Source organism: Balaenoptera borealis (assembly GCF_965194805.1).
Source record: "Balaenoptera borealis genome assembly, chromosome: 3".
In the NCBI taxonomy this organism is placed as follows: Eukaryota; Metazoa; Chordata; class Mammalia; order Artiodactyla; family Balaenopteridae; genus Balaenoptera; species Balaenoptera borealis.
Window position 1 is genome coordinate 179769219 of NC_138866.1, and position 26447 is coordinate 179795665.

The following is a 26447-nucleotide window of genomic DNA, read 5'->3' on the forward strand; positions in this document are numbered from 1 at the left end:
ATATATTTTCTGGGAGAAAATTTAGTAATATGTATGTATTTTTTTAAATTGTAGGAGGTGAAGCTTCTTTTATGCAGCACAGCAGACCCTGTTGGTTTTCACCCTAGATCCATTTGCCCCTCCTTGGTAGGGAACTCCTTATTTTACCCGGGGGCATGGGCACCTGAAACAAAGATTACATTTCCCAGCTTCCCTTGCGGCCCGGCTCAGTGCAGCCAAAGGCCCAGAAAGGGGAGTCCTTAAAGAGAGCTGACAGGTCCTCCTTCCTCCTTTTCTCCTTCCTGCTGGAATACAGTCATGCATTTATCAGCTGGCTTAATTATCTTGGGAAATAATTGCAAAAATTAGAGCAGATAATAAAAGAGCATAGCCTATTGCATTTTTAAAAATCCAAATGTATAGTTTTATCACATGGATTAATTTTTGGTTTGAAGACCAAAGTAAGAATTTTGAAAATAGAGGATTTTGATTCTAAAATGTTGGTTTGCTTTAGAAGGTCATATTACAATACCCCAAACCAGAGGGAGAGATGAGTCATTACCCAGAACCGAGGAGCATGACGCGAGTGGGTGGCAGCCTCCGTTATTGACCGAGCAGAGGTCTATGAGGGTGCAGACTCTTCCATCGCCCTGGTACCCTGATCACAGCAAGAGCAGGGGCATGAAAAACAACGTCAGGAATATGCAAGAAGAAGAATCCTAATCTGAGAATCAAATATCACAGGAACCAGACCAACTAGAGATCTTCCACCATCAAAACAGAAAATGTAAATGTAATGTGTCATAAATAAAATTCCATAGTTAAGAAAATGGACAGGGACTTCCCTGGTGGTGCAATGGATAAGACTCAATGCTCCCAATACAAGGGGCCTGGGTTCAATCCCTGGTCAGGGAACTAGATACCGCATACATGTCACAACTAAGAGTTCGCAACACATGACTAAGGAGCCCACATGCCACACTAAGAAGCTGGCGAGCCGCAACTAAGGAGCCCACCTGCCGCTACTAAGGAGCCCACCTGCCGCAACTAAGGAGGCCTGAAGCCACAACTAAGGAGCCCACATGACACAACTAAGGAGGCCTGAAGCCACAACTAAGGAGCCCACGAGCCGCAACTAAGACCCAGTGCAACCAAATAAATAAATAAAATAATAAATAAATATTAAAAAAAGAAAATGGACAGCAAGAATTAGGAACCTGATTTCAGAAGCAACATTCAGGGTTGTTTCTAATGACAAAAATAAAACTAAAAAGACAAATGAAACTACTGGGAGACTTAGAAAGTGCTGACACCAAGGAAGTTGACATTTTTTAATTACAGTGACTTTGAAGATCTTGGAGCTGAATTATTCTAAAAGTCCAAAGTACTGTTATTTCATGTTAATAAAACATACAGGGTTTCAGTTTACCCCTTAGAATTCCCTGAACTTCTTGGATAGTAACTCAGTTTAGGTTAGAGAATAGGAGTCATGACTTCTTTCCAGAAGAGAAAGGAAACTCACATGTATGATATGCCTACTATTACGTCTGTTATTTAGTTAACTTTATATGGAAAACATCTCATGAGTTCATTATATTAATAAATTATTTGTGGCAACAATAGGTCTGTGATCCACAGAGAACATCTGTCAAGTTCTGCATTATCTCAAGAGGCTATTTCACAGTTTGTAAAGGCTTATTGTTTTCCATTGATATTCAAAATATGTTTTATTTCTTTCTTATCACATAGCTGAACTAATGTGCCCTGGATCCATAAGTTAAGTAAAACTTTTTGCACTATTCAGTTTGTCTCCTTAGACATAAGTCATGTTTACAATGGAACACAAGAGCCTGTTTTCAAATGCATGTTTTGCCCGTAAGGGCATCAGGACATTTGGTGTAGCACCTGGGGGACAGTGCTGACAGTGGTAAGATCCAGGTGTGTTTACACACTCGACAGGTGGAGCCACAGAACAACCGCCGTTGCTTATCTCACATTCATTGATATCTTCACAAATGTGTCCATTTCCTTGCCAGCCTAGAAAAACAGGTTTGAAAAGTTAGCTCTTCAATAGTTAAACACACATGAAAACCTGCTTAACTGTGTGAGGAACCACTGATTAAAATGAGATATACCCTACCTATCAGATTGGCAAAAATTGTTTTCAATACTTACCATCAAATTCCTGCAAAGAGGTGGGCACATGGGGTAGTCTTGTATGCTGTTAGTCAGAAGTTAAATTAATAAAACCTATCGGGAAAGAGATCTAGGAGTATTCGTTTAAAATTTTAAAACACATACCTTTTGACTAACAATTCCACTTCTTAAAACATATTCTGCAATGATAAAACTGTCAGTACATAAAGATGTAGGTAAACTGGTATCTACTGCAGCACGGTTTAATGGGAAAGAAAACTCTCAATGGTCTATAGGAGCATAGCTGAAAATATTATGATTCATCTATACCGTTGGATGCTAAAAGCTATTTTAATAATATGTGCACACACACTGAAAGAATTTTCCCGTATTGTTTTAATTGAAAATACCAAATTTTAGAAATATATGCAGAGCTGTGATCCCAGTTTGGGGAAAGAATTTTTTTGAAACCTGCATATAGGTCTGTGTGCTTGTATGAGTGAAGGAAAAGGCAGAAGAGGAGAGAACCAGTTGCTGACAGTGGTTTCATCAGGAGAAGGAGCTTGAAGAAGAAAGGGATTGTCATGTTACTTGAGACACAGCTGTTTTATTCAACTGTTGAGTTTTATTACTCAATTGAAATGATTTAAAATTATAAGAATTTTTAAAACATTTTAAATCCTTTAAAATAGTTATTTTCTTTGATCTAAGTAGGGACCCCTTCTAAAAATCTACCTGAGAAAATTATCATATTTGTGGGTGAATAATTGAATGCATAGAAAAAAGCTGGAAGGAAATATGTTCAAACATTAGTGGTGGTTCTAAGTGATGACTATATATTTTTTCTGTTTTTTTAAAATAATTTTATAGTTTCTTTATATTTTGTAAGAGCATATATTGCTTTGATATTCAGGGAAAACTAAGGTGATTGACAGGAAAACAAAAAGTTTGTGTTTCTCTTTTTCTTCTCCAACAATAAAAAGAAAAACGTAAGAACACCTTTGCCCAGGTTATACTTTAAATGATTTACTTTTCTGATTTCTAGTTTTTAAAGATTGTCATTGGCAAATTACCTTCAAGAACATGATTATTTGCACATTTTGCTTGCCCCTGAGAACTAAGAAGGAAAAGGTCTTGACGTGTTTTCTTCAGCGTCTTTCTAGCTGTACAAGATCTAAACATGTAAGTTGGAGAAAGTCACTAAACCAGACATTGCTAAGGGAACCAACAGGCATGTGAGGTTCCCTGGCAAGAGAGAATAAGGGAGAACTCAACAGCTCGGCTCTCACCCAGGGCCAAGCAGACCTGGGTTTGGATCCTGACTGAGGCTAAGCTCTTGGATCTCGGGCAAGTTATTTACCTTCTCTGAGGTTCAAGTTCGTATATTTCAAAATGGGAATAATACTAATTCCCACCATTTCTTGTTTCTGTTGTAGCTACATGAATTAGAAACTGCCTAGCACAGTGCCTTAATGACACCCTCATAAGGAAGAGCTGCAGTTATTATATTCTTCTTGGGTTCCGCTTTCTAAGAACACCCAAGGAGTGCAGGCGGGCCTTGTAAACTCTCTGGGGTCTGGTCGATTGCTTACCAGTGCACCCAGATCCGTGCTCAGCTCACAGCAGGTGCTCTGCAAGCATGCCTTGAAAGGAGGAGAATGATCTCACAGTAAGAAATGAAGCTTTGACTCAAACCCAGGCAGTCTCTGAGCCCTGAGTCCACATTCTCAGGGACCTCCCCTGGAGGTTCGGTCTCTGTGGGTCTGTGATGGGGCTGGACGACCCTGTTTACAGCCAGGCCCCAGGGTCTTCTAACGACACACCCGGGTGAGGACTACTGGACTCTAGTGAACACAGTCAGAGCTCAGTTTGCCCAAGTCTACCATCATCTGGTTCATATGAAAGGTGGGACCAGAGCACGTGTCTTTTGATCTCAAGTCTAATCAGTTCACAGCCATAGCAACAAAATGTTTGACCTCCCAAACTCTATGGCTAACCCTGGCCCCAAAATTTGACTCTGGCACACTTTGGGACAAACCCCCCATTTCTTTTGTTGAATTGTTACAGCAGTAAGATGGTCTGGAGTGGGATTTAGTGACTCAGGACATGAAACTGGATCGGAAGCCATCCTGAAAACAGCATTCTTATCCCTCGGCAGTGGGAAGAACTTGGTTCTGGCGTTTTGTCTGGCTGCCAGCCATGTCTGGCCGGGCGGGGACACGTCCACATACCTGCGGGACAGGCGCCACAGTAGAAGGAGCCCGGCGTGTTGAAACACTGCACAAGCGCTGAGCAAGGCGCAGGCCAGAGGCTGCACTCGTCTCTGTCCAGCGTGCAGGCCACGCTGCTCGACGGGGCCGTCCACCCGGCATCGCAGAGGCAGCTGTACCTGGGCTGGCAGGACGACAAGGGTGTGAAGAAAGGCAATCAAGAAAGATGAGCACGAAAAGCCTTTGGAAATCTCACCGAGCCCACAGGAAACTGATTTCTCCTCTAACGTTCATTTCCATGAGGCCAGTGGAGTGGCTTCTCTTTTTCTTCCCATATGATTAAGCATTTAGACCAGACCATGAAAAAAAGAGAAACAGCTTTATTTTCGAATAAGGGAAACCTGTCATTTGCTCCCAAAGATACCTGGGAAAGAGGAGCAACAATCAAGAGCTGTTAAGTCAATATAATTAAAGTCAATCCACTCAGCCTGCTCTGCTTTTAGAGGGAAAAACACCCATGTAGGCACAGACCTTGGAAAATCAATTCTGTTTGTTTCCTTTTTGAAGGTTCCACCCACCACCACCCCTCCCACCATGGCTGGAAGGGAACCATTTTCCATCACATGGGCAGAAAAAAATAGAACTAAAAATAAAGACCGGAAGGTCTCCAGCAAGGCCAAGTGGGCCAGGGCTGGGCGACCTTGAGGGCCAGGAATCAAGGTCGCCAGGACCCAGAGCGCAGGGGACGCTCAGGGAGGTAGAGTCTGCAGCAGTCACAGGGGCTCAGGCGGCCAGAAAAATCCAGACTCCTTAAAATTGAATGTTGCAAACAAGGGCAGGCCTTTTGTGTTGCCACGTCTTGTCACCGTTAAAACTCACAAGGCCAAGAGAAGGTCATGTCTCACAGCGAGATTCTTGGACGAATAATAAAAAAATGCTCGGATTTATATAATGAAATCAACCTCTGGGTCCCGTTTTCTGTTTATTTATAGACAACGGTCACAACCTTCCTCATCTGAGGCCGGCTTAAGGGCAGGACGTGGCTCCCCTCTGCAGCCCCACAGGGTCCTGCTTGTACACGGCTACGCCGAGGGAGGAACTAATACCCAGGCCTCTCCCGAGGGGTCCCACTCCGGAAGACACCCACCTCTCCAGCCTGCACCCGGACCAGATCCTCGCAGATGCCGTGGACACAGCGCACCTGGGAACCCCCCTCACAGTCATCGTATTTGGATGCACACTGGGGGCCGTGGGTCTCAGGCGAGCAGAGACAACTGTTGGTCACACAAAGCACAACGTCAGGACCTGTTTCTTAGCATCAATAAAAAAATAGCAGTAATTCCGATCGCAGGTCAGTGATCTTCACGTGGAATCATAAACCAGCAAACCAGATTTACTGGCTGGCGTCTTGGGAGAAAACCACCGTGCTCTTCTTTAAGCGGCAGATTGAGTAAATGTGTTATCATGTCAAATATGGGGTGAGAGGGCACGACTACCACTATAAATTCTTCTGCTATCAGGTCATCAAACAGTGCTTTCAAAGGTCAGCCATCTATAAACTAAGGGGGACGGAGCTCCTCAGGATGGTACAGGGAGAGGTCATCGCAGCCTTTCAAAGTCCATCCAGCCGGACCCGCCAGTAAGCCCAGGTGACCCTGACTGAATGGATAAATTCCCGAATATTCTCTAGGCTTGCATAACCTCACCAACAGTGGTATATCCACATCTCAGAGTCTATGATGATGGTGATTATACTACAAGGGCAACACTTCTATCCATAAGACAGGAGTTAACATAGTAACATTTCTTCCATTGTCACATTGTAACTCACAAGATGTAATTATCACGTATTACCTAAACTAGCCCTGGGTGTTTTGTCATGAGATTTCAGTTCCTAATAATCAAATAAGCAAAGTGGTTTTAAGCTATGGTAATCTTAAAGTTGCTGAGTTAGTCTTATATCTGTCCTGCAGCTTCAGAGGGAATGTGGACGGTGTGAGATGGTGGCTGGGGGAGGGGGGAGGTAGAGGAATCGCAGAGCTACACTTCTTTACACACGTCTGAGCACAGCTGATGGAGCGGGAGCCAGGCCCGCAGGGCACTGGTTGCCTGACTTGAGCCATGTTGGCCACTGGGGCCAAGGGCAGAGTCAAGGTACGAGGAGGACCTGTGTGGCCATGGACCGTGAACTAGTTTCTGAGTGTTCTGGAAAAGGGGCCACTCTACCTGGTAAAGAAGCTCTTTTAACGATACGTGCTGAGGCACAAAGAGCTCAGCTGATGTCCATGGATAAAAACAAATGTGTGATTGGCAGTGAGGGAAAGGGGAGCTTGGTTGTTGGAGAAGCTCCAGGAGCCACAGTCTGGGCACAGAACTCGGTGTAGCCATGGAGGCCTCAGAAACAACTGCTGTGGTGGCACCTTCGAGTGGGTTCTAAGGAAGAAAGAGACCAACAAATGTGGCCGGAGATGGAGAGTAAGAGTATGGTGAATACCATTCAGGCACTCACATGTGGGGTTGCCAGACCTAGCAAATAAAGATACAGGATGCCCGGTTTAAAATTTGAATTTCAGATAAATACTTTTTTGGTATAAGTATGTCCCATGCAATTTGCAACATCAATATATAATTCTGTAAAACCTGTTCCATTAATAAATTACATTTCTGAGCATTCCAAGGTTGCCTTTCTCATTAAGGTCATAGATGGATAGCTATACATGATTAAACTGAAAAAGAAATTCAATTATTCATTCCTTACCCATAAGCTATTGATCTTCTTCTCATCTCTCTTTTTCCATACTCCCCCTCTCATATTCTCCTCCCTTTCCTCTTTACTCTCCCAGCCGTACACAGAATATTCTTTCAGACAATTTAATTAGACTCTTGGAGATGGCAGGACTTTGGACCATCTCTTGCACACATTTGAGGATCTGATCCAGGTGGTTTCCTGGCTAAAAGTTTATTTTACCAGCACCTCCACCCACCAAAGGAAAATTTTTTTAATCTTTAAACCAACTATTACTAGCTTTCTGAGTCTATGATGTATGAGAAGTCTGAGTATTCAGGAACCCATGGGACGAGACTGCCTAGGTTTAAATCTTGACCCTTCCTGTTAACTCTTCACCTTAGACCATGTAATAATTACTCCCTCTGCCTGTTTCTTGTAAAATATAAGTGCTAATCTATGAACACTACTTTCACCTTGGGGTCTAAAGGCATTTTCCTGTAGGAAGTGCTCAGGAAACTGCATTTATCTTATCACTAAGTGATTTACTATTGGAAAAGGACTTGAAATTTGAGAAGAGCTGCAGTTAAGTCCTCTCTCTTCCTTCTCCCTTGCTATTGTCATTTGGAGAGGAGTATATTTTAATCCTACGTACTTCCCTAATGAGCTACAAAGTATACTTCTTTCATTAAGTTTAGATAACATGAGAAGAAGAAAGCCAAAGGGGAGGAAGGAAGCCAAATACAAGAGCAATTTCCTTACTATGATCCTCAAAGACAAATATTTTTAATCCCATTTTACTGGCAAGGTTCAAATTGCCCAAGGCACTTAATTAGCAATTGGCAGAAGATGAATTAAAACGTAGGTCAGTGTTATTCCTGTACTATTGTTTTTCCACATCGCATTCCCATGTTCTGAAAGGGAGAGTTAGTTGAAGACTTTCCATTTCTACATGTCTTTTTAACATAACAGTGTTTGCATGCAAAATGTATATTCTCAAGGTGTCTGGATACACCCTTAAGGAAAAAGAGTAGTGAATTATATGCCTCCCTGAAGAAGTCACTTTTGTAATGACCTTCTATTGCTGATTTGGTTCCAGCAGAAAAAAACTAGGCTTTTCCATCTTCAAAAACGCTGCAAGTGCATTTGGCAATTGAGACGAGGTCACATATATCTTCATGGTCATAGTTTAACTTGTGCTAGAGTCCATGGTTCAATATTAATATAACTGACTAACTAAAAGAGGTAATATGTTTAATACCTAACTACCATCTGAGCTAAAACCAGATGATCCTCCATCATAAGCTCTGCCTGTTTTAAAATCTACCAGTGATAAGAATGGAGATAAGTAAAATAAAATATGATAAACACCATTGTGTTCTTGGAGAAAAAACAAACAACAAACTCAACTTTTTTTTTTTTTTTTTTTTTTGCCCTATAAAGCCTTCTAGATCTGAGCCTGAAGTACATAACATGCACCGTCCATGCATGGCCAGTGTGGATCCCACGGACTGTCCGAGACCCACAGTCAGCAGGAAACAATAGGAATGACTTCTTCAGAATAAAGAGGCAATAACAGTATTGAGAAGTGGCAAAATATTACCTGTTAGCTATCTGAGCACTTGGGACAAGACCACGAGCCACAGGAGTCGGGGAAAACAGACGATGGTTTTTCTTGCTCTACTTTCATTACTCCAAGAAAGAATTTTTACCAGAAATTTTTCTGTGAAATGGGGCTTTCAACGAATTAGTATTTGCATAGCGCTTTATCTTTCAAAGGTCTTTATAATTAAAAATTATTAATCCCCTTAAATAAAGACTCCTTTGTCTCCCTCAAGTAAGTGGGCTCTAAGAGTCAGAGACTGAAGAAGGCTGCAAATCCAGAGCAAACTCTGCTCACCAAGACACATTTCTGCACATCCAGATTATTCAACAGGGTCTCAAGTTTGCCTTCATCAACTGCCCACAGAAGTTTCCAGAAGGGGTTTCTAGTCTCAGGGAAGCTACTGATTAACAAGGATCTCACCTCACGTAATTAGTAGAACTCGAGAAAATATCTAAAGGATCTTTGTTTCATTCCACATAGATTCCACAAAGCAAGCATTTAATCTTATGCTCATGTACATTTTTCGATATGCTCTTTTATTCCTTCAAAAAGACTTCATCATATGCCTGAATGAGAGTATTTCGGTCATAGATAATCAACTGGAATTCATGGGGCTTCATAAACCATCCCCACAGCAAGAAGAAACCAGATTGAAGTGCTGTGCTCCCTAACGTCCTCCAGCAAATCTATGAAGGGCAGAAACTAGAAACCAAAACCATTCCCAGGGTCAGCACAATCAGTCCTTGGGCTTTCTTTGATAGGACGGTGCAAGAGAAAATAATTCAGTGCTGCCCTATCAAGCTGAATCTGCCATTTAGGCAGCTCTCAACAAATACAGTGGCCCTCTCTCCCTCCCTCCCTCCTTTCCTCCCTCTCTCCTCTCTCTCTCTCTCTCTCTCCCTCACTCTCTCCTTCTCGTTTGTATCTGGAAAAATTAACCTCTGACATGCAGCAAATACTTGCGTTAAAATTTTTCTTTTCTTTTCTATTTTGCAGGGGTAAAAATACAAATTTGTCCTGGGGGGAAAAAACGATTTTGGCTCCGTCTATGGGTCTCTCCTCCCTGCTGCACACATTTGTTATTGTGTTGAGTTGCAAGACTCCAGAAGACAGTGATGATAACAGAAGACCAAGAGTGAGAACTAATCTCCAGGACATTCCTCCATAACAGGAAGGTAAGAACGATTAGTGCTAGGAGTCATTTGCCACCGATATCTGCAAGCAGCGATTTTCATTGATAAGTGCCCATAAACAGAAATGAGGAGATAATGCTTTCAAGGCAATGAAAGATTAGACCTGCATTCTGGATCTGGCCCAAGCTTGAATGTTTATGAAAGCAGGGATCAGGGGGTTCCTTTAAATGAGAAACAAAATCCAGAGAGCAAAAGGCTCTTTAATAATGTAATAGTTCATTTACATCACAGGCGGTACAGTGTGCATGACATTTAAACTCACAGACACATCCACCAGAAGTTTGAATGAGTTAAGTTTGTAACTTGCAATGAGCAAAAAATTTTAAGATCAGGTCAAAAGAACAAAAGGATCGACTAAATGAAAAAGAGGAAGATTGGGGTTGCTTTTTGAGAAAATAGTGTGTGAACAGATGACAAGGCCAAAACCAAAATTACTGTGCTCATTTTTGCTGGACAGGTCAGAATGGATTGTTACAAGGGGATTGAAGAACAAGACATCAGGGATACCAGGGAGAGAGTAAATAATTGCTCTTTACTCCAGTGAGGTCACACCCAAAGATTTTGTCATAACAGAACCAATTTCTTTATCTTTTAATAATCACTGAATATAGGAGATCCACCAAACTATAGGGAAAGATGATGTCTAGAGGTTTGGGGTTTCTTTTGAGTGATTTTTAAGAAACTACAGAAACAGTTTGACGTTGATCTGCCATACATGTTTGGACTTGATTATCTAACAAGATAGTGCATCAGCCAGTGTAGCTTTAAAGACCAATATTCCTAGAGTTTGATGGGAACATGGACGCATCGGGATGCCTAAGTCGGCTTTGTAAGGGAAGGGACGTTCTCCTGCAGAGGGCGATGCCTGAGCAGAGCAGGAGAATGCAGTAGACGAGCCACGTGACAGAGGCAATCAGAAGAGAAGACAGGGGAGGCCTGACGATTGTGCTGAGGGCCTGATGGCTAACTGAAGAAAGACAGTGAGCGTGAACCGTGTGAAGAGAACCTCAGTTCAGTCTCTGCTCTGGTTACAGCGAACACTGCACTTAGCGCTTGAATGGAGATGTCCTGATGTGATCTATCAGCTCTCTGCTCTGTGGAATGAGGGCAGCAGGGGCTCGCTGGTATGGGGGGTGGTGTCCCTCCCTCGTCTACGTAAGGCTCTTCAGTGGCTGCCGCTTTGATGCTCTGACTCCTGCTAACCCTTCAGCCTCATCTTGCCCCGGGCCATCCTCACTCTCTGCCCCAGCCATGGTGGCCTCCTTCCCGTTCCTCAGAGATTCCAGAGAAAGGATTTCTTCATGGGGTGAGAGCTGAGGTCACACAAGCTTTTTTCCATCTAAGTAAATAGCTACGTGTATGTTAAATAAGCACCACGTGACTTCCCCAGGGAGCACCTAATTTTGCTGGTAATACAGATGCTTAATCTTGGACACTTTTAACCAGGGGATGTCTTAGCCCTTCAAAAACACACCCTGATATTTTTTTTAAAAACCAAAAAAACAGGCAAAAGTGACAGTTTTGAGCTAAAGCTTTAAGAGACTACATATTTCTGTTTAGTTCTCTGGGGGCTTTTGACCTTGGCCATGAGAAGGACATTTCTCAGGCAGCTGGGACACCTCCAGCCCAGGCCTAAGAATGAGACATGCAGACCAAACCTAAATGAGGTGGAGCCACCGTGGCCAATATGCAGACCTGTGAGTATGAAAAATAAATACTTATTGGTTTAAAAAAAAAAAAAGGAAAGAAAAAATCACCTGTAACTTCCTGCTGTATTTATACACGTGGCTCCATTCTGGCAGCCCAAGGGTGTTCCTGAGTAAATCTCACATTCGTTAACGTCATCGGAGCACAGAGGACCCTGCGTTCAGACAAAGAACAAAGTCAGGTGTCGCAGGTCACAGAAGCATCTGGGGCCAGTCTTCACAGGATACGTTGAAGGATTTAAACACGGACAGTAAAGAAATCCTCGGTCAAGCCAAATACATTAAAACTGAGACTGATCTCCAGTCATCCTTCCTCTGGAACTCAGGTATGGCCCAACAGAGACACAGAGCTCTTCGCAGATCACACCAGTCACACGAGAAGAATCCTTACACAGACTAACCCTCATTTCACGATGGAGCTCTGCCTGGGAATAGTCACAGAATTTCTTTTTAATGCACATGTCAGGAACATTTTCATCACTAATAGAAAAGGACAGGAAAATGTACAGGCTATATCAAGATTTGTTTAGTACTTTCAAGGCTGAACCATTTAAATTCCTGCTAGCCAGAATAACACGTAGTATCCAATCCAGTGAACCCTCCTTAAGATGGTTCAGTATTCAGTGGGTGATAGAATCATGCCCGCCGCTGTTTGGATTTTGGCGTACGTGGTGTCATTCATTCTGATTCAGGAGACCACAGAATCCTAGAAACCTTGGACGGAGAATTAAATATGTCTGAAGGACTCCAAGGAAACCACCGATGCTGACTCACCATCATTTTTAACCAAAGACAAGTGACTCACCTTCCACTGTGAGGGACAGATACAAAAAAAGGAATCCTGGAGATTGAGGCAGGTTCCACCGTGCTGGCACGGATTGCTGCTGCAGACCTTTCTGTCATGTGTCTGAAACAAAGACGGGATGGTCAGCAAGACAATCGTGCTTTCCGTGTTTCAGAGCAGGCATGTATATAAAACTACATTTTACTCCTGATCAATGGAGGGTCTTCCTCCAGACTTTAAATCCATTACTTAAATTCTTCTTCGTATCAACTCTCTTATGAAAAAACAAAGCGTTTGATATCATCAGTCCTATTCATATTCCTTCACTGTTCACATGCATTTAACCAGGGATGGGATGAGGCATGAGTGACAGGTGAGGATTCTCACTCTCTCTTTGGATAAAGCATTGTTCACCAGACAGATGTACGTTGGTGGACAAGGGTCAAGATTTCAGGTGTGGGAATCACAGGAACATTTCTCTTGTTCCGGTTCTTCTGCTGTTGTTCTTATCTTTGGTGCCTCCAGATAAGCATTTGAAATATGATCATCTTTTGCTGCCACCCCTCCTCCCCTGGGTTAAGATAACTGAACTCTTTTCACTCCAAGACCCTTTACTGGAAATGTGGCCTGTGGTTTAGATACACCCTGTAGTCTCGTGCTCACATGACTGCTTTCAGACCAGAGTCGCAGACAGACCTGCCTTTGTCTACAGAACCTGGGGAATCTTACCCTATGTCAGCTACCAGTTCCAGTCTTGTAAGGTCTGCAATGCCTTTGGGGGCAGAGGAAACTTCTTTAGAGAGGACAAGTGATTATGCAAGGAAAGCTATCCCGTTAATTTCACCTAAACTCTGTCTAATTCTGTTTTAAAAATTAAAATAGGGGCAAATTATTCTTCACATTTAAAAAAATATTTGGTGACTCAGAGAGAAAATGAAGTCTGTTCCCTCCGTTTGCAGATGAAACTGAGAGCAGAGGATGGCGGGCTGACTCAGCACCATTTAGTGCAAAACCCATTCTCTCTCCACCTTTGTAATAAGTCAGGTGCCCGTACACTGGGGGGTCTCTTTCTGAGCTCTGTTTTCTTCCATTATTCTGTCTGTCTTTGTGCCAGTACCACAACTAGCTCTGTTCATCACAGGATACTATTAAAAATTAACCACAAACTCATTTAGAGTTTTTTCTGGCATACAAGACAACACAGGATTAAAACCTCAAAAGCCCATGGGGGCCCAGCAGGAAATGGAATCCGTAAGCAGTCAGGAGGAAGACAGTAGGGAACTCGGGGGCCTGTGGTGCCCAGAGAGCACTTGCCCCGTCCAAAGGCATGAAGGCACTCCCATTCCTAAATCATTCAAAACTCTTCCTGGGGGGATGGGCAGAGGGAGGCCAGTCTGAGCTCATTGGCCCATGGCCTCCAGTTCCTGACCTTTGGTGGGAATGAAGAAGCACTCTAGGAGACTGAAAACGCTCATGCTGTGCCTTGCTCATTTTTAATTCCTCCACTACTCCATAAAAAGATAAAGGCTGAAAGGGCAATTTATTATCAAAGCCGGCAAAAAGAATATATGAACATGTTCACCGAATTTAAAACGCCAAAGTAGAGGACAATATTTGAAGCATAATCAAAAACAGACCAAGAATATTGGGGCAGGGATTCTTAACCTGGAATTCCCTTGCTTTTATTCAAAATTTAAAATATGGAGACCTTCTATGCATTTCTCTGTGTGGAAGCTTACAGCTCCCATGAAAGTCTCAAAAATGTCAGCTCCCTACAAAAGGGATAAGAAGTCTAAAATTACAAGGACTAGTTTACAAGCATGTAGTAAAGTTATGGAAGGTTTATTCTAATAAATTGTTCATATTTAATTACCAGCAAATATACTTTTAAGAAGATTTGGAATATTTTGAGATACATCCTAGACTTCTAAGTTTAATGTTAGAGAAAATGTAAGGCCTTTGAAAACCGAGGCCTGGATGCCAGAACCAGCAAGTTGGGTGGTCCCTAGCTGACCAGCTTCAGCCTAAAGTTGCACGGTTAAGAAGTGCCAGCAGAAGAGGAAGAGCACATGGACGGCTAAACTTAGAGTCAGAGGACTTCACATGCCCAGTGACCTTCATCTCTCTGAGGCTCACTTTGCTTCATCTGTGTCCTGGGAAGCATGACTTGTGATGAGAATTAAATGAACTTATTTACAAAACAGAGAGTCACAGATGTAGAAAACAATCTTATGGTTACCAGGAGGAAAAGGTGGGGGGAGGGATAAATTGGGAGATTGGGATTGACATAGACACACTACTATATAGAAAACAGATAACTTATAAGGACCTACCGTAGAGCACAAGGAACTCTACTCAATGCTGTATAATGACCTATATGGGAAAAGAATCTAAAAAAGAGTGGATATATGTATATGCATAACTGATTCACTTTGCTGTACAGAAGAAAGTAATACAACATTATAAATCAACTATACTCCAATAAAAAGTTTTTTTAAATTGTGATGAGAACTAAATCATGGGAAAAGCAAAGTCCTTGATATTGATTCTCCATCCACCTTAAGATAAGAATACCAGCTCCATCAATGATTCTAGTGTATTTTCAATGAAAGATGTTGGCTATCTAGTAGTTACGGGACTTACCTGCTGTAAGCTTTGAAATTTTCTCTCAAGATCCGCGAGCTAGCAGTGGGGAGGAGAAAACATCCGTTAGCTGGTTCAAAGGCATGTCACATATTATGTTATCCTGTGACATATTTTCCTAATACCTTCTGCTGGGGACTTACTTTATCTGTTTGTTCCTTTTCTTACTGCTTTTTCCCTCCTCTTTTCTCTCCCCTCCAGGCTTCCCTTCCTTCCTACTCTCTTCCATGGCATGCATTTTTTTTTTGTTTTTTAAGAAGTACAACCCAATGATAAGTTGTTTCATTGATTCTCTGTGCATGGTGACTCTGGGAATTTTCCTAAGTGACAGTGACCCATCCACCTTGTGCTATCAGCAAGTGAGCAAAGCTGACTTACACCACAAGCTCTGGTCACAGAATTTCCAACCACGGCCCATCACCACCTCTACACCCTCTACTAGAGCTGGGTCATTTAACCCAAAAGCCCACGATCACAACACTACATTTCTAAAGAGGATACAAATTTGGTATATCTTCTGAAAAAGAATTATTTACAAAGTTGAATTAAGGAGAACCCATTTGCTCTGAGGATGTGGAGGTCAGACTCACCTTGGAATCAAGCTGGTGGATTTGATTAGAAATATTCTGAGGCAGACCAATTGCACCTCTTTTTAAGTTCGTAATATCATCTTTGTTTTTCTGGATCTAATTTTAAAAAGAAGGAGAAGAAAAAGGAGGAGGAAGAGAATGCTAGTGAAAAAATCATGTATGTAAGAATAAAATTTTTTAAATTTGAGTAGTATTCTACTTTAAGCCCTGAGATCTTGTCCATTATTAGAAAAACCAGAACAATGCCACGTATAATAAACGTTGGACTAAAATAGCCGTGGCATAATCCCATTTACCCTTTCAGTAACAATATATCAAGGAATTTTCCATTTGCATATTTTCCCATAATAACATTTTAGAATGCATGTAAAGAGGCCTGGCTTGGAATGAGACTGTTCAGGTTTTAAATCTTGGCTCAGCCATTTAATGTATGTCCTTGGACATGTTGCTGCAGAGTTCCTCTACCTCCCTTACTGAAGGGGTAATCATAACGCCAACCTCATAGGGCAGCTGTGAGGGTTAGATGAGACGACGCACATAAAGTGCTGAGCACAGTGGATAGCCCATAATAAGCTCTAAATACCAACTCCTAACATTATGACTGATAGGCCTGCATGATGTAGAAAACAATGAGCACTGAAAACATTCAATAAGACAGGAGAATAACTGGCCAATTCTGTTGTGTGGCAAAAGTAAACTGGTCACATCTACCCCTTTCTATGGTCCCCCTCCATCCTTGGTCCCCTTGTAAAGAGGCCCCACTATCACCCTCTGCATCTTCTCTGGGCTAGAGTAAATAAGCCTACACAGCGAGCCACTTCCTGCTAGAATTATTACCTGTACCCCTCATTAACCCTAGGGCATTGCTCTTTACAAGGACTTGTTGCACCTCCGATTATGTTCCCTGTGCTAAAGATTCAAAGTACAGATTAACATAGGCCTCCTTCTCACACCAGTTAGAATGGGCATCATCAGAAAACCTACAAACAATAAATGCTGGAGAGGGTGTGGAGAAAAGGGAACCCTCTTGCACTGTTGGTGGGAATGGAAATTGATACAGTCACTATGGAGAACAGTATGGAGGTTCCTTAAAAAACTAAAAATAGAACTACCATACGACCCAGCAATCCCACTACTGGGCATATACCCTGAGAAAACCATAATTCAAAAAGACACATGCACCCCAATGTTCACTGCAGCACTATTTACAATAGCCAGGTCATGGAAGCAACCTAAATGCCCATTGACAGACGAATGGATAAAGAAGATGTGGTACATATATACAATGCAATATTACTCAGCCATAAGAAGGAACAAAATTGGGTCATTTGTAGAGACATGGATGGACCTAGAGACTGTCATACAGAGTGAAGTATGTCAGAAAGAGAAAAACAAATATTATATATTAACTCATATATGTGGAATCTAGAAAAATGGTACAGATGAACTGGTTTGCAAGGCAGATATAGAGACACAGATGTAGAGAACAAACGTATGGACACCAAGGGGGGAAAGTGGCGGGTGGTGGTGGTGGTGGTGTGATGAATTGGGAGATTCAGATTGACATGTATGCACTAATATGTATAAAATAGATAACTAATAAGAACCTGCTGTATAAAAAATAATAATAAAATAAATTTAAAAAAACAAACAAAAAAAAATAGGCCTGTTCAATCAAGTAGCCATATACGAATATACAAAACTACTTCAGTGCATTTCCAGTGTATTACCTGATGTAAACATTCGCCAACATCTTCATCATTTAATTTAATTTTTCCCAGGGATCCAGTTCTAAATTCAATGTTTTTAGTTGATCCAGTAAGAAACACTAAATTTCCCCTCTCTGCAGTCATTCGAGGCCTGCATAATCCAAGCCAGAGAACGTATTGGTAATTATGGCATATAGTTTTTAAGTCTAAAGAACAAAGTTTCTCACCAAATAACTACAGACTGCATACACCTTTGCTTTGTGGTCAACTCAACCAAATTCTCCCTGCTCATCTGCCATTTCTTTCTTTGCAAATTTCCTGGAGGTATCTCCTAGTAATTGTATGCTTGCCTAATTTGCAAAATGATAAATGAAAAGTTTGTGTATAAAAAGATACTTCCATACATCAATACAACTGTTTTTCCCTATCTTGTTTTTAACATCATTGTTTTCCTCAAGAAAAATTACACCTTTGCTTACCTGGTTATTTGTGAAAACTGACGAGGAACCACCCTAGTCCATCAGCAGAAATAATCCATGTGTCTACTTACTGTTGGAGGTCAGTATTTCTTTTTTGTCTCTGCAGCGCAAGTCCTCCAGCTTCACCATATGATTCAGCAAATGTCAATAAAATAACCAAACTCCAAAGAAAAAGTGAGGACATCTTCCTCACCAACCTCCAAGTTTGTCAGGTAGAAGGGAGGCCACTCTACCCAACTGAGTGTGGCAGTTTGGAGAAAGCAAACCAGGCAGATGTACTTTGATCAGTGGAATGTCCTGCAGTTTTCAGATCTTCCTTCTTTGCCCTAGAAGGCTACATTATTTCTTCTTCCTGAGGGATGTAAATGATCTTAGATCTTCAGTACTCTTCAACTTGTGAGAGGTCAAAATCTACTTCTAAGTGATGCACAACTTAATCATTATCTGCTTGACCTTTGAAATGGTAACAAATTGCTTTGGAAACATCCACTAAAACAATCCTTGCTTAAGAAGTAGCCACCTTTCAACAAATGCTTCTGGGAAAATTGGATATCCACATGCAAAAGAATAAAGTTGGACCCTGACTTTGTATTATGTAGAAAAATTAACTCAAAATGAACCAAATACCTAAATATAGGAGATAAAACCATAACATTCTTAGGAAAAAACATAGGGGGAAGCTTCATCACATTGGATTCCACAATGATTTCTTTGATGTGACTCCAAGACCACAAACAACAAAAGAGAAAAAGAATAGATAAATTGCACTACTTCAAAATGAAAAACTTTTGTATATTAAAGGACACTATCAACAGAGTGAAAAGGCAACTCAAAGAATGGGAAAAAATTTGCAAATCATATATATGATAAGAGGTTAATATGCAGAATCTGTAAAGAACTCCTACAACTCAACAGCAAAAAACAAATAAACCAATTAAGAAATGGGCAAAGAAAATCAACATTTCTTCAGAGGAGATATTCAAATAGCCAAACAACACATGAAAAGATGCCCAACATCACTAATCACCAGGGAAATACAAATCAGAACCACAATGAGACACCACTTCACACTCATAGGATGGTTACTATCAAACAAAAGCAGAAAATAGTAAGTATTGGGTGAGGATGTGAAAAAATCAGAACCCTTGTACACTGTTGGTGAGAATGTAAAATGGTACAGTGACTGTAAAACAGTGGCAGTTGCTCAAAAAATTCAACATAGAATTGCCATATGATCCAGGAATTCTACTTCTGGGTATATACACGAAAGAACGGAAAACAGGGACTCAGAGAGATATTTGTACAGCTACGTTCATAGCAGCACGACATGGAAGCAAGCCAAGTGTTCACTGACCAATATGAATGGAAAAACAAACTGTGTTGCATGCATATCATGGAATATTATTCAGCCTTAAGAAGGAAGGAAACTCTGACATATGCTACAACGTGGATGAACCTTGAAGACATTATGCTAATTGAAATAAGCCAATCACAAAAGGGCAAATACTTGATGATTCCACTCATATGAAGAACCTAAAGTAGTCAGATTTATAGAGACAGAAAGTAGAATGGTGGTTTCCAGAGATGCGGGGTAGGGAGAATGCTAAGTTACTGTTTAATGGGTACAGAGTTTCACTTTGGAAAGATGAAAAAAAGTTCTGGAGATAGATAGTGGTGATGGTTGCACAACAATGTGAAGGTATGTAATACCATTGAACTTAAAAATTACTCCCTTAAATAGGCTCTGCAACTTGATATTATGGAGAGATGTAACACTGTTTTACACCTGTTCTATTCAACCACAAGAACAAAACTAGCAAAACTAGCTGGCAAGCTGCTGTTTTCTTGAGGTGATACTGAAGTCAAGTGATGAGTTTTTTGTTATTCTGTTATTCGTTTTAAGAAATGGGTGTCATACAACAATGTATTTCAAGTTGAATACATTTTTTTAAAGTTTCATTAGTTCAAGCTTTGTTTAAAAGCTTAACAGTTTGGTACGGGGGGTGGAGGGAAATCTTGTCTTCGTGAAATATTTGTCAACTTTAAGAATAGGATGGGTTAGAATCCTCCAACACAAAGGACAATTCTAACTCTGAGCTTTGAACATAACTATTTTCATGATTCTATTTTCTTAAAGGTTACTTGCACTCAGCAAATTTGTTAAGTGCAATAAAAGATGTCTCCAGCATGATTTCAATAAGAACTTCCTTTTTTTTAACAGAATTTTCCTGTGTTACTAATGTGTTTATTATTAAACAAAGTAAAGATAATTTCTCTGCTCCCAATCTAGCCATCCAATTCCTAATTGTCCGTCATGCTAGAAAGAAAAGAAAGAAATATGCTTTCAAGGTCTGACTGACTTTGGAATGACGAGTTAGGGAATTTTACATTCAGCCCACCTGATCAACTCTAGCTGAGATCAATATACAAGTCAGACAGTCTGCACATGATTCAGTGGAAGCAATATAAAAATCAGTCGCTGTTTCCACACCATTATCACTCATCCTTTTTACCTGTCTTATTTGGAATTTCTTCAGCAAAGACATATTAAGATAGTTTTAGAATCCATGACCTCAGACTTAGAAGGTGAATTTTCTCCCCTCTCCTTTTCCCAGGGTAAATGTTCTATTGACCTGAAACCCTGTCTTTCATTGGCTGGCAAAGCTCCCATTTCCTCCCTAATTCAGAATGCATTCCACAAAGATTCTTCATGTGCCCTTTACATATTAGCCATTCTACAAAATGATAGGAATACAAAGTGGAATACATTGCAGATTTTCCCCTCCAAAATCAGGTCTAGGGAAGATCATTCGTGTGGGTTCAAAATCCAGCTCCATCACTTTCTGACCATGTGGCCCTGTTTCTTCACCAGCAGAAAGATAATAATATCAGCACTGAAGGTATACAAAATGTTTAACACATCCGGTCTTTGGCATTTGATGTGTCCACTAAATGTAAACTGCGGTTATCATGTAAATAAGTATAACCCTCCTTCCTCTTCTACGATTGAACTTGGGTTTCTTAAAGTAAGAAATGATAGAAGAATCCACAGTTGACTTAAAAACCATGGGCACCAGGAATATCAGGGGTGTCTAATCTCCCCTTTTATGGAAGAAGATTCCAGAACAGAGACATGCATTGAGGACTTTGAGTGAGGAAGGGGACAGCTGACCTGCAGCTGGGGATGTGAGGCAAAAGTAAACTGGTGTCTGAGAACCAGGCAAGGTGGTGCCAGGAAGCGAGGAAGAACTCCACATGGATGGGTGGAAAGCAAGATTAGATTTAAATCCTAGAGTCTCCAAGAGCAGGCAACCCAAAAGGAACAAACTCTTCCTCGAGATGGAGCTGAGAAGACAGGGAAAGGGAGGGTTTGCCCTAGGAGCTGCTCCATGGGAGGGACCGAGTGTGAGAGTACACCTAAGAAAGCCGTGATACACTTTTTTTTGCATTCATTAAAATAAAATTATTAATTCAGAACACTAATAATATCCATGATATTTACACATCTTAAGTTTGTCAAGAGGTCTGCTGCACTCTTGGTTTCCAGCCTTTGGCATCTGCAGCAAGGTGCATGCCAATGTGTTTTGCTTTGTTGCAGATGTTACACATGGTATGTGGAGTTAGGGTTTTTTCTCCTTCTCCATCTGCACAGGCAGTGTGTTACTAATCAATAATGCATGGCCTGCTGACCTGTGCTCCCAACCCTGCCCCATGGTGTCACCTTCCTCTCTTCTCTTCCTCCCAGCTTCTTAGCTCTTCTTACAGAAGTATCAGCTCCCTTCTCTTCCTCCTTCCCCCCTTACAAAAAAGAATCAGAATTATCTTCTCCTTTCTTCTTCCTTTAACTTTTCTAAGACATCTTTGTACACCCCTTGCTTCTTCTGTCCCATTCACTTCACCTCCTTTTTCTGCTTGAATCCTCAGTTCCCACCATTTCTAATAATCCCCAACACAATGCACAAATGAAATTCACGAGTGACTCATAATTCACATAGGAAAATTCTGTGGTCATCAAAAGTATATATGAAAGTAAATTCCAGTATACTAGAAGTTCACATGAGGGGGATTGCTGGGTAAGAAGGCATCACTGTAATCAGACCGTTGATAAGGACCAAAACAAAAACACAACAACAAAAGCAACAGAGAACAGAATTACCTCTGCCTGGGAAGGGCAATGCAGGCTTCCCAAGAGCCAGTTGAGTCTTACAGAATGTACAGGACTTCTCCAGGAAAAGTAGGGGGATTGGGAGTTTCAGACAGAGAAAATGGCACATCCAAAGCTTTCCAATTACAAAAGAGCTAAATGTGGCTGCAACGGTGTGTGTTTCCGGGAGATGAAATTTTTTAAAGGGAAAAGAAGTCAGGTCCAGAAGGACCAGGAAATGTTATTTTAATGAGTTTAGATCTTATTTTATTTTTAAATAATGGAGAATTATGAGGGTATTTTAGATAGGAGGTCATGTTTGCATTTTACAAGCATCCCTGCAGAGCTGAGTCTCAGACCCAGAGGGAGTGAGGAAGTTGTGGTACAGCTACGGTGTGACCTGGGGAGGCCTTGTTTGAGGCAGTGGCAGAGAGAGCAGGAGACAGTGAGAGACATATCTAGGAAACAGGATCTACAGAAAAATAGATTGGGGCAGTTAAGAGAGAGGCGGGAAGTGATGCTCAGGTTCCTTCCTTGAGAAATTGGAAGGATGGAGGTGTCAATAATTGAATAAGAGAGAATAATTAAGGGAAGGAGGTTCTGGAGAAAAGATAAGAGTTCAGATTTGAGTGTACAGAGATCTGAGGAATATTCACCTCCTCCCCGCCCCGCCCCCACCCTGCCCGCTGCCTCCAGGCCCCACTCTGCAAATGGTTTAGATATCAGTGGTGAGTGTAGGGAAGATCCAGAGATGACCTAGACCGCAGCCTTGCTACTCAAAGTGTGGTCCATGGACCCAGCACAGACTTTACCCAGGAGCTTGTCAGAAATGCAAAAAATCTCAGGTTCAACCTCAGACCTACAGAATCCAGATCTACATTTTACAAAGACCCTCTCTTCCTGACCCAGGGGGTGAAGGCACCTTCACTCCAGAAGAGAGTCACATGGTCTCCACAAGTGCATCTGTATTTCTATTTTTCTATTTTTTCTTAGTTTGGTCTTCTAATTTTCCATAACTCCCTTTTCTATTTCCTATTTCTTTATCTTCTTTTGTTCTACTGAGAAATCTTTGTTATTTATCTTTTAAAATGTATATTGATTTTTTAAATTCTTGGCATTATATTTTTAATTTCAAAAACTCATTCTTTTTTTTTTTAATAAAGACTAACTCTCATGCCTAGCTCAGTTGTTTTTTTTTTTTTAATTAATTTTTTTTTTTTTTGGCTGTGTTGGGTCTTCGTTTCTGCGCGAGGGCTTTCTCTAGTTGCGGCGAGCGGGGGCCACTCTTCATCGCGGTGCACGGGCCCCTCACTATCGCGGCCTCTCTTGTTGCGGAGCACAGGCTCCAGACGCGCAGGCTCAGTAGTTGTGGCTCACGGGCCCAGTTGCTCTGTGGCATGTGGGATCCTCCCAGATCAGAGCTCGAACCTGTGTCTCCTGCATTGGCAGGCGGATTCTCAACCACTGCGCCACCAGGGAAGCCCCAAAAACTCATTCTTATTTTGTGTTGTAACATCTCCTATTACTCTAAAAATATTATAGCTGCTTTTTGAAGTTTACTGCATGGTCTCTGATTTCTCTAAGTTCTTCTTCTTCTGTTTGCTTGTTTAGATCTATTTCATATCAGAGGCTCTCCTCAAATACCTATTTATCCTTATGTGTTCATTTAAATTTAAGAATAAGACACTAAAGAGGGGATGATAAGCTCTGTGTGACGGACGGTGTTCGTAACTAGCAGACTTTGTCATGGGTGGTTGAATGGCAAGCTGACAGTTCCATTGGGGGAACACCAAGTGTCAATTTTTGAAGATATTTTTTCCCCTGGGGACATATATTTCTTCAGAAAAAAAAAATACACCAGTTTTCTACCTGGATAAGGAAAGTTTGCTGGAAATTTTAATGCCAAGTGTGTAGACTTTATTTAGCCCCTTGTTTTCCATCTTTTTTTCCAAATTCTTGGAGAGCACCTCAATTCTATATTAACATAATCCCTATAACTTATTTTATATACCAAGGTTTATTTTTCATTCCTACCAGTTTCATCTAAATCCCATGGTTTTACAGTCTTAATAAGCATTTACTGCAGACAAATGACATCCTCAACAATGAGGGAAATTCAAAGAAGTAAAAGTCATGACTTTCTCTGGCTTGCAATAAAGGCATATGTACAAATCTAGAGCACTGTGATAAGGCAACATTATAAAGATGGGTAAGACACACGAGACAAAATGCATACTAACATGCTTTTAGGAAAACAGCATGAACCAAACTGAAAAAGAGGTCCTAAACCCAGTCTGGGCATACTGTAGTGGTTCTGCAAATCCAGGAGGGTCATTTTGGAGAGAGGTGGTTGGGTAAAGGTGGAGGCATTGATGAAGGGCCTTAAGTGGCCGGTTGAAGAATTTTGATTTAATTTTATTTAATGGGGAGCTGCTCTTGTATCTTGAGTTAAATAATCCTTACGTGAAATTTCCAGTAGGCCAGCTGCACTTATCTGGAGGGCTGGATCAGTGTAGGAGTCATGAGAATAGGGAGAGAGGGTTGACATGAAGAGGTGCCTTGGAGGAAGAACGGCAAGATTCTCATACCCTATATTCTAGCTCCCATCTCATTTTTTAGCTTCAATGTGGCTTTGGTGCTTTCTTTGGTCCCTTTCCATTTTTACATCAGTTTAAAACAGAATACTGTAGAATTAATCAGTGTTTTTAGTCATTAATGGAAACATCTGTGAATATAATGATCTCTCTCAACCTTTATGACACTTAACTCATTCTCTTTTTCAGGGAACTCACATTGCTTGAAAGGTACATTTACATATGCCAGTTTTTGTGATTTTCTACAAATGTCTGAACAATACAATATTGTTCCAATTGTCTGTTCATTTTCCATGAAGGATCACATAAAATAATTATGGAAATTGATGTAAGTTTAAAACTATTCATTTGCTCATTTCATGGAAAATGCATTATTACCTCCTAGTAAATTACCAAATCCACTACTGCGATGAACTGACCTTTTTGAATGCAGTGTGGTCTTGACTCAGGGAACACAATCCAGACATTTGTTCTCCATGCTCATTACTACAATGATTGCAATTATCCTTGAGTAGAATGAAAAAGCATTATGGGTTAATCATTACCATTTGAATAATTCAGGTTTGGCAGAGATTTTCCTGAGGAGGTAGATCTTGTTATTCATTATTGAGAGTTTGGAGGACTTTTTTGCTTTTCTTTTTCAGATTTTTTTTTTAAGTACAATAATCCTTACATAAACAAAGAGGATATAATCAGAAAATTCATATCCAGAGGGAGGAACGTAATAGAGGAACAGAGCTTCACATAAGGAACAGAGGTGGCTAATGGCATATATACGAACACACACACAGCATCTGTGTACTGGGGAGTCTTGTGTCATTGTGAGACAGGGACTGGTTAAGGACAGAGCACACAGCAGAGGGCATACATTGCTAGAATTCATGGCTCCAAAAGCCAGGGGGGACACAGTACAGCTTTCTCCACCTCCCACAGCTCAGGACCTCAGGACTCCAGCACTTCTGCTGGATGAATTCAAGCTTGATTTCCATGAAGGTGTGAAGCCATAAAACGGAGGTTATCTTTGATGAGGACCATGGGTAAACCCACCTGACATCCCTTTCCAAGGTAACCTAAAAAGAACAAAATAAGCTTTCTACTCTGTGACTCCTAAAATTCCCTGAACAAGGCAATGAAGTGAAAGATTTAGACACCTTTCATACTATAATCAAAGAAAATGACAGGTTGTATTAACACAATCATGTAAGTGATCATAGCTGTGTAGGGGCAAATAGTTGCTACTCTAATCTTTTGAAAAGGGGGAAATGCATTTTTGTAACAGTATTTTGTATTTGATGAGAGGAAGAGAGCAACTGAAAATTCACCACTGTGGGGATGCAGGGGAGGGAAGGAAGACAATTTTAGGGATACCCTGAGAAAACCATAATTCAAAAAGGGACATGCACCCCAATGTTCACTGCAGCTCTATTCACAATAGCCAGGACACGGAACCAACCCAAGTGTCCATCAACAGACGAATGGCTAAAGAAGATGTGGCACATACATACAATGGAATATTACTCAGCCATAAAAAGAAACAAAACTGAGTTATTTGCAGTGAGGTGGATGGACCTAGAGACTGTCATACAGAGTGAAGTCAGAAAGAGAAAAACAAATACTATATGTATATGTATAGTATATGTATACTAACACATATATACGGAATCTAAAAAGAAAAAAAAATGGTACTGATGAACCTAGTTGCAGGGCAGGAATAAAGACGCAGACATAGAGAATGGACTTGAGGACACGGGGAGGGGGAAGGGTAAGCTGGGACGAAGTGAGAGAGTAGCATGGACATATATACACTACCAAATGTAAAACAGATAGCTAGTGGGAAACAGCCGCATGGCACAGGGAGATCAGCTTGGTTCTCTGCGATGACCTAGAGGGGTGGGATAGGGAGGGTGGGAGGGAGGCTCAAGAGGGAGGGGATATGGGGACATATGTAT

General features: G+C 41.1%; 1 protein-coding gene across 1 annotated transcript in view; it reads right to left on the minus strand.

Moving 5' to 3' along the window:
* Positions 1–26447, minus strand: part of CUBN (cubilin) — a 283798-nt gene that overhangs the window by 248468 nt on the left and 8883 nt on the right. Inside the window, exons 2-12 of the mRNA XM_082385173.1 lie at positions 24918–25004; positions 17832–18112; positions 17303–17432; positions 15573–15668; positions 14983–15021; positions 12361–12462; positions 11607–11710; positions 5473–5599; positions 4347–4509; positions 1885–2016; positions 542–637 (exon numbers count right to left, since the gene is read on the minus strand). Of these exons, the coding sequence (XP_082241299.1) occupies positions 542–637; positions 1885–2016; positions 4347–4509; positions 5473–5599; positions 11607–11710; positions 12361–12462; positions 14983–15021; positions 15573–15668; positions 17303–17432; positions 17832–17944 (1102 nt within the window). The 5' untranslated portion in view covers positions 17945–18112; positions 24918–25004. The remainder of the gene's footprint in view (positions 1–541; positions 638–1884; positions 2017–4346; positions 4510–5472; positions 5600–11606; positions 11711–12360; positions 12463–14982; positions 15022–15572; positions 15669–17302; positions 17433–17831; positions 18113–24917; positions 25005–26447) is intronic.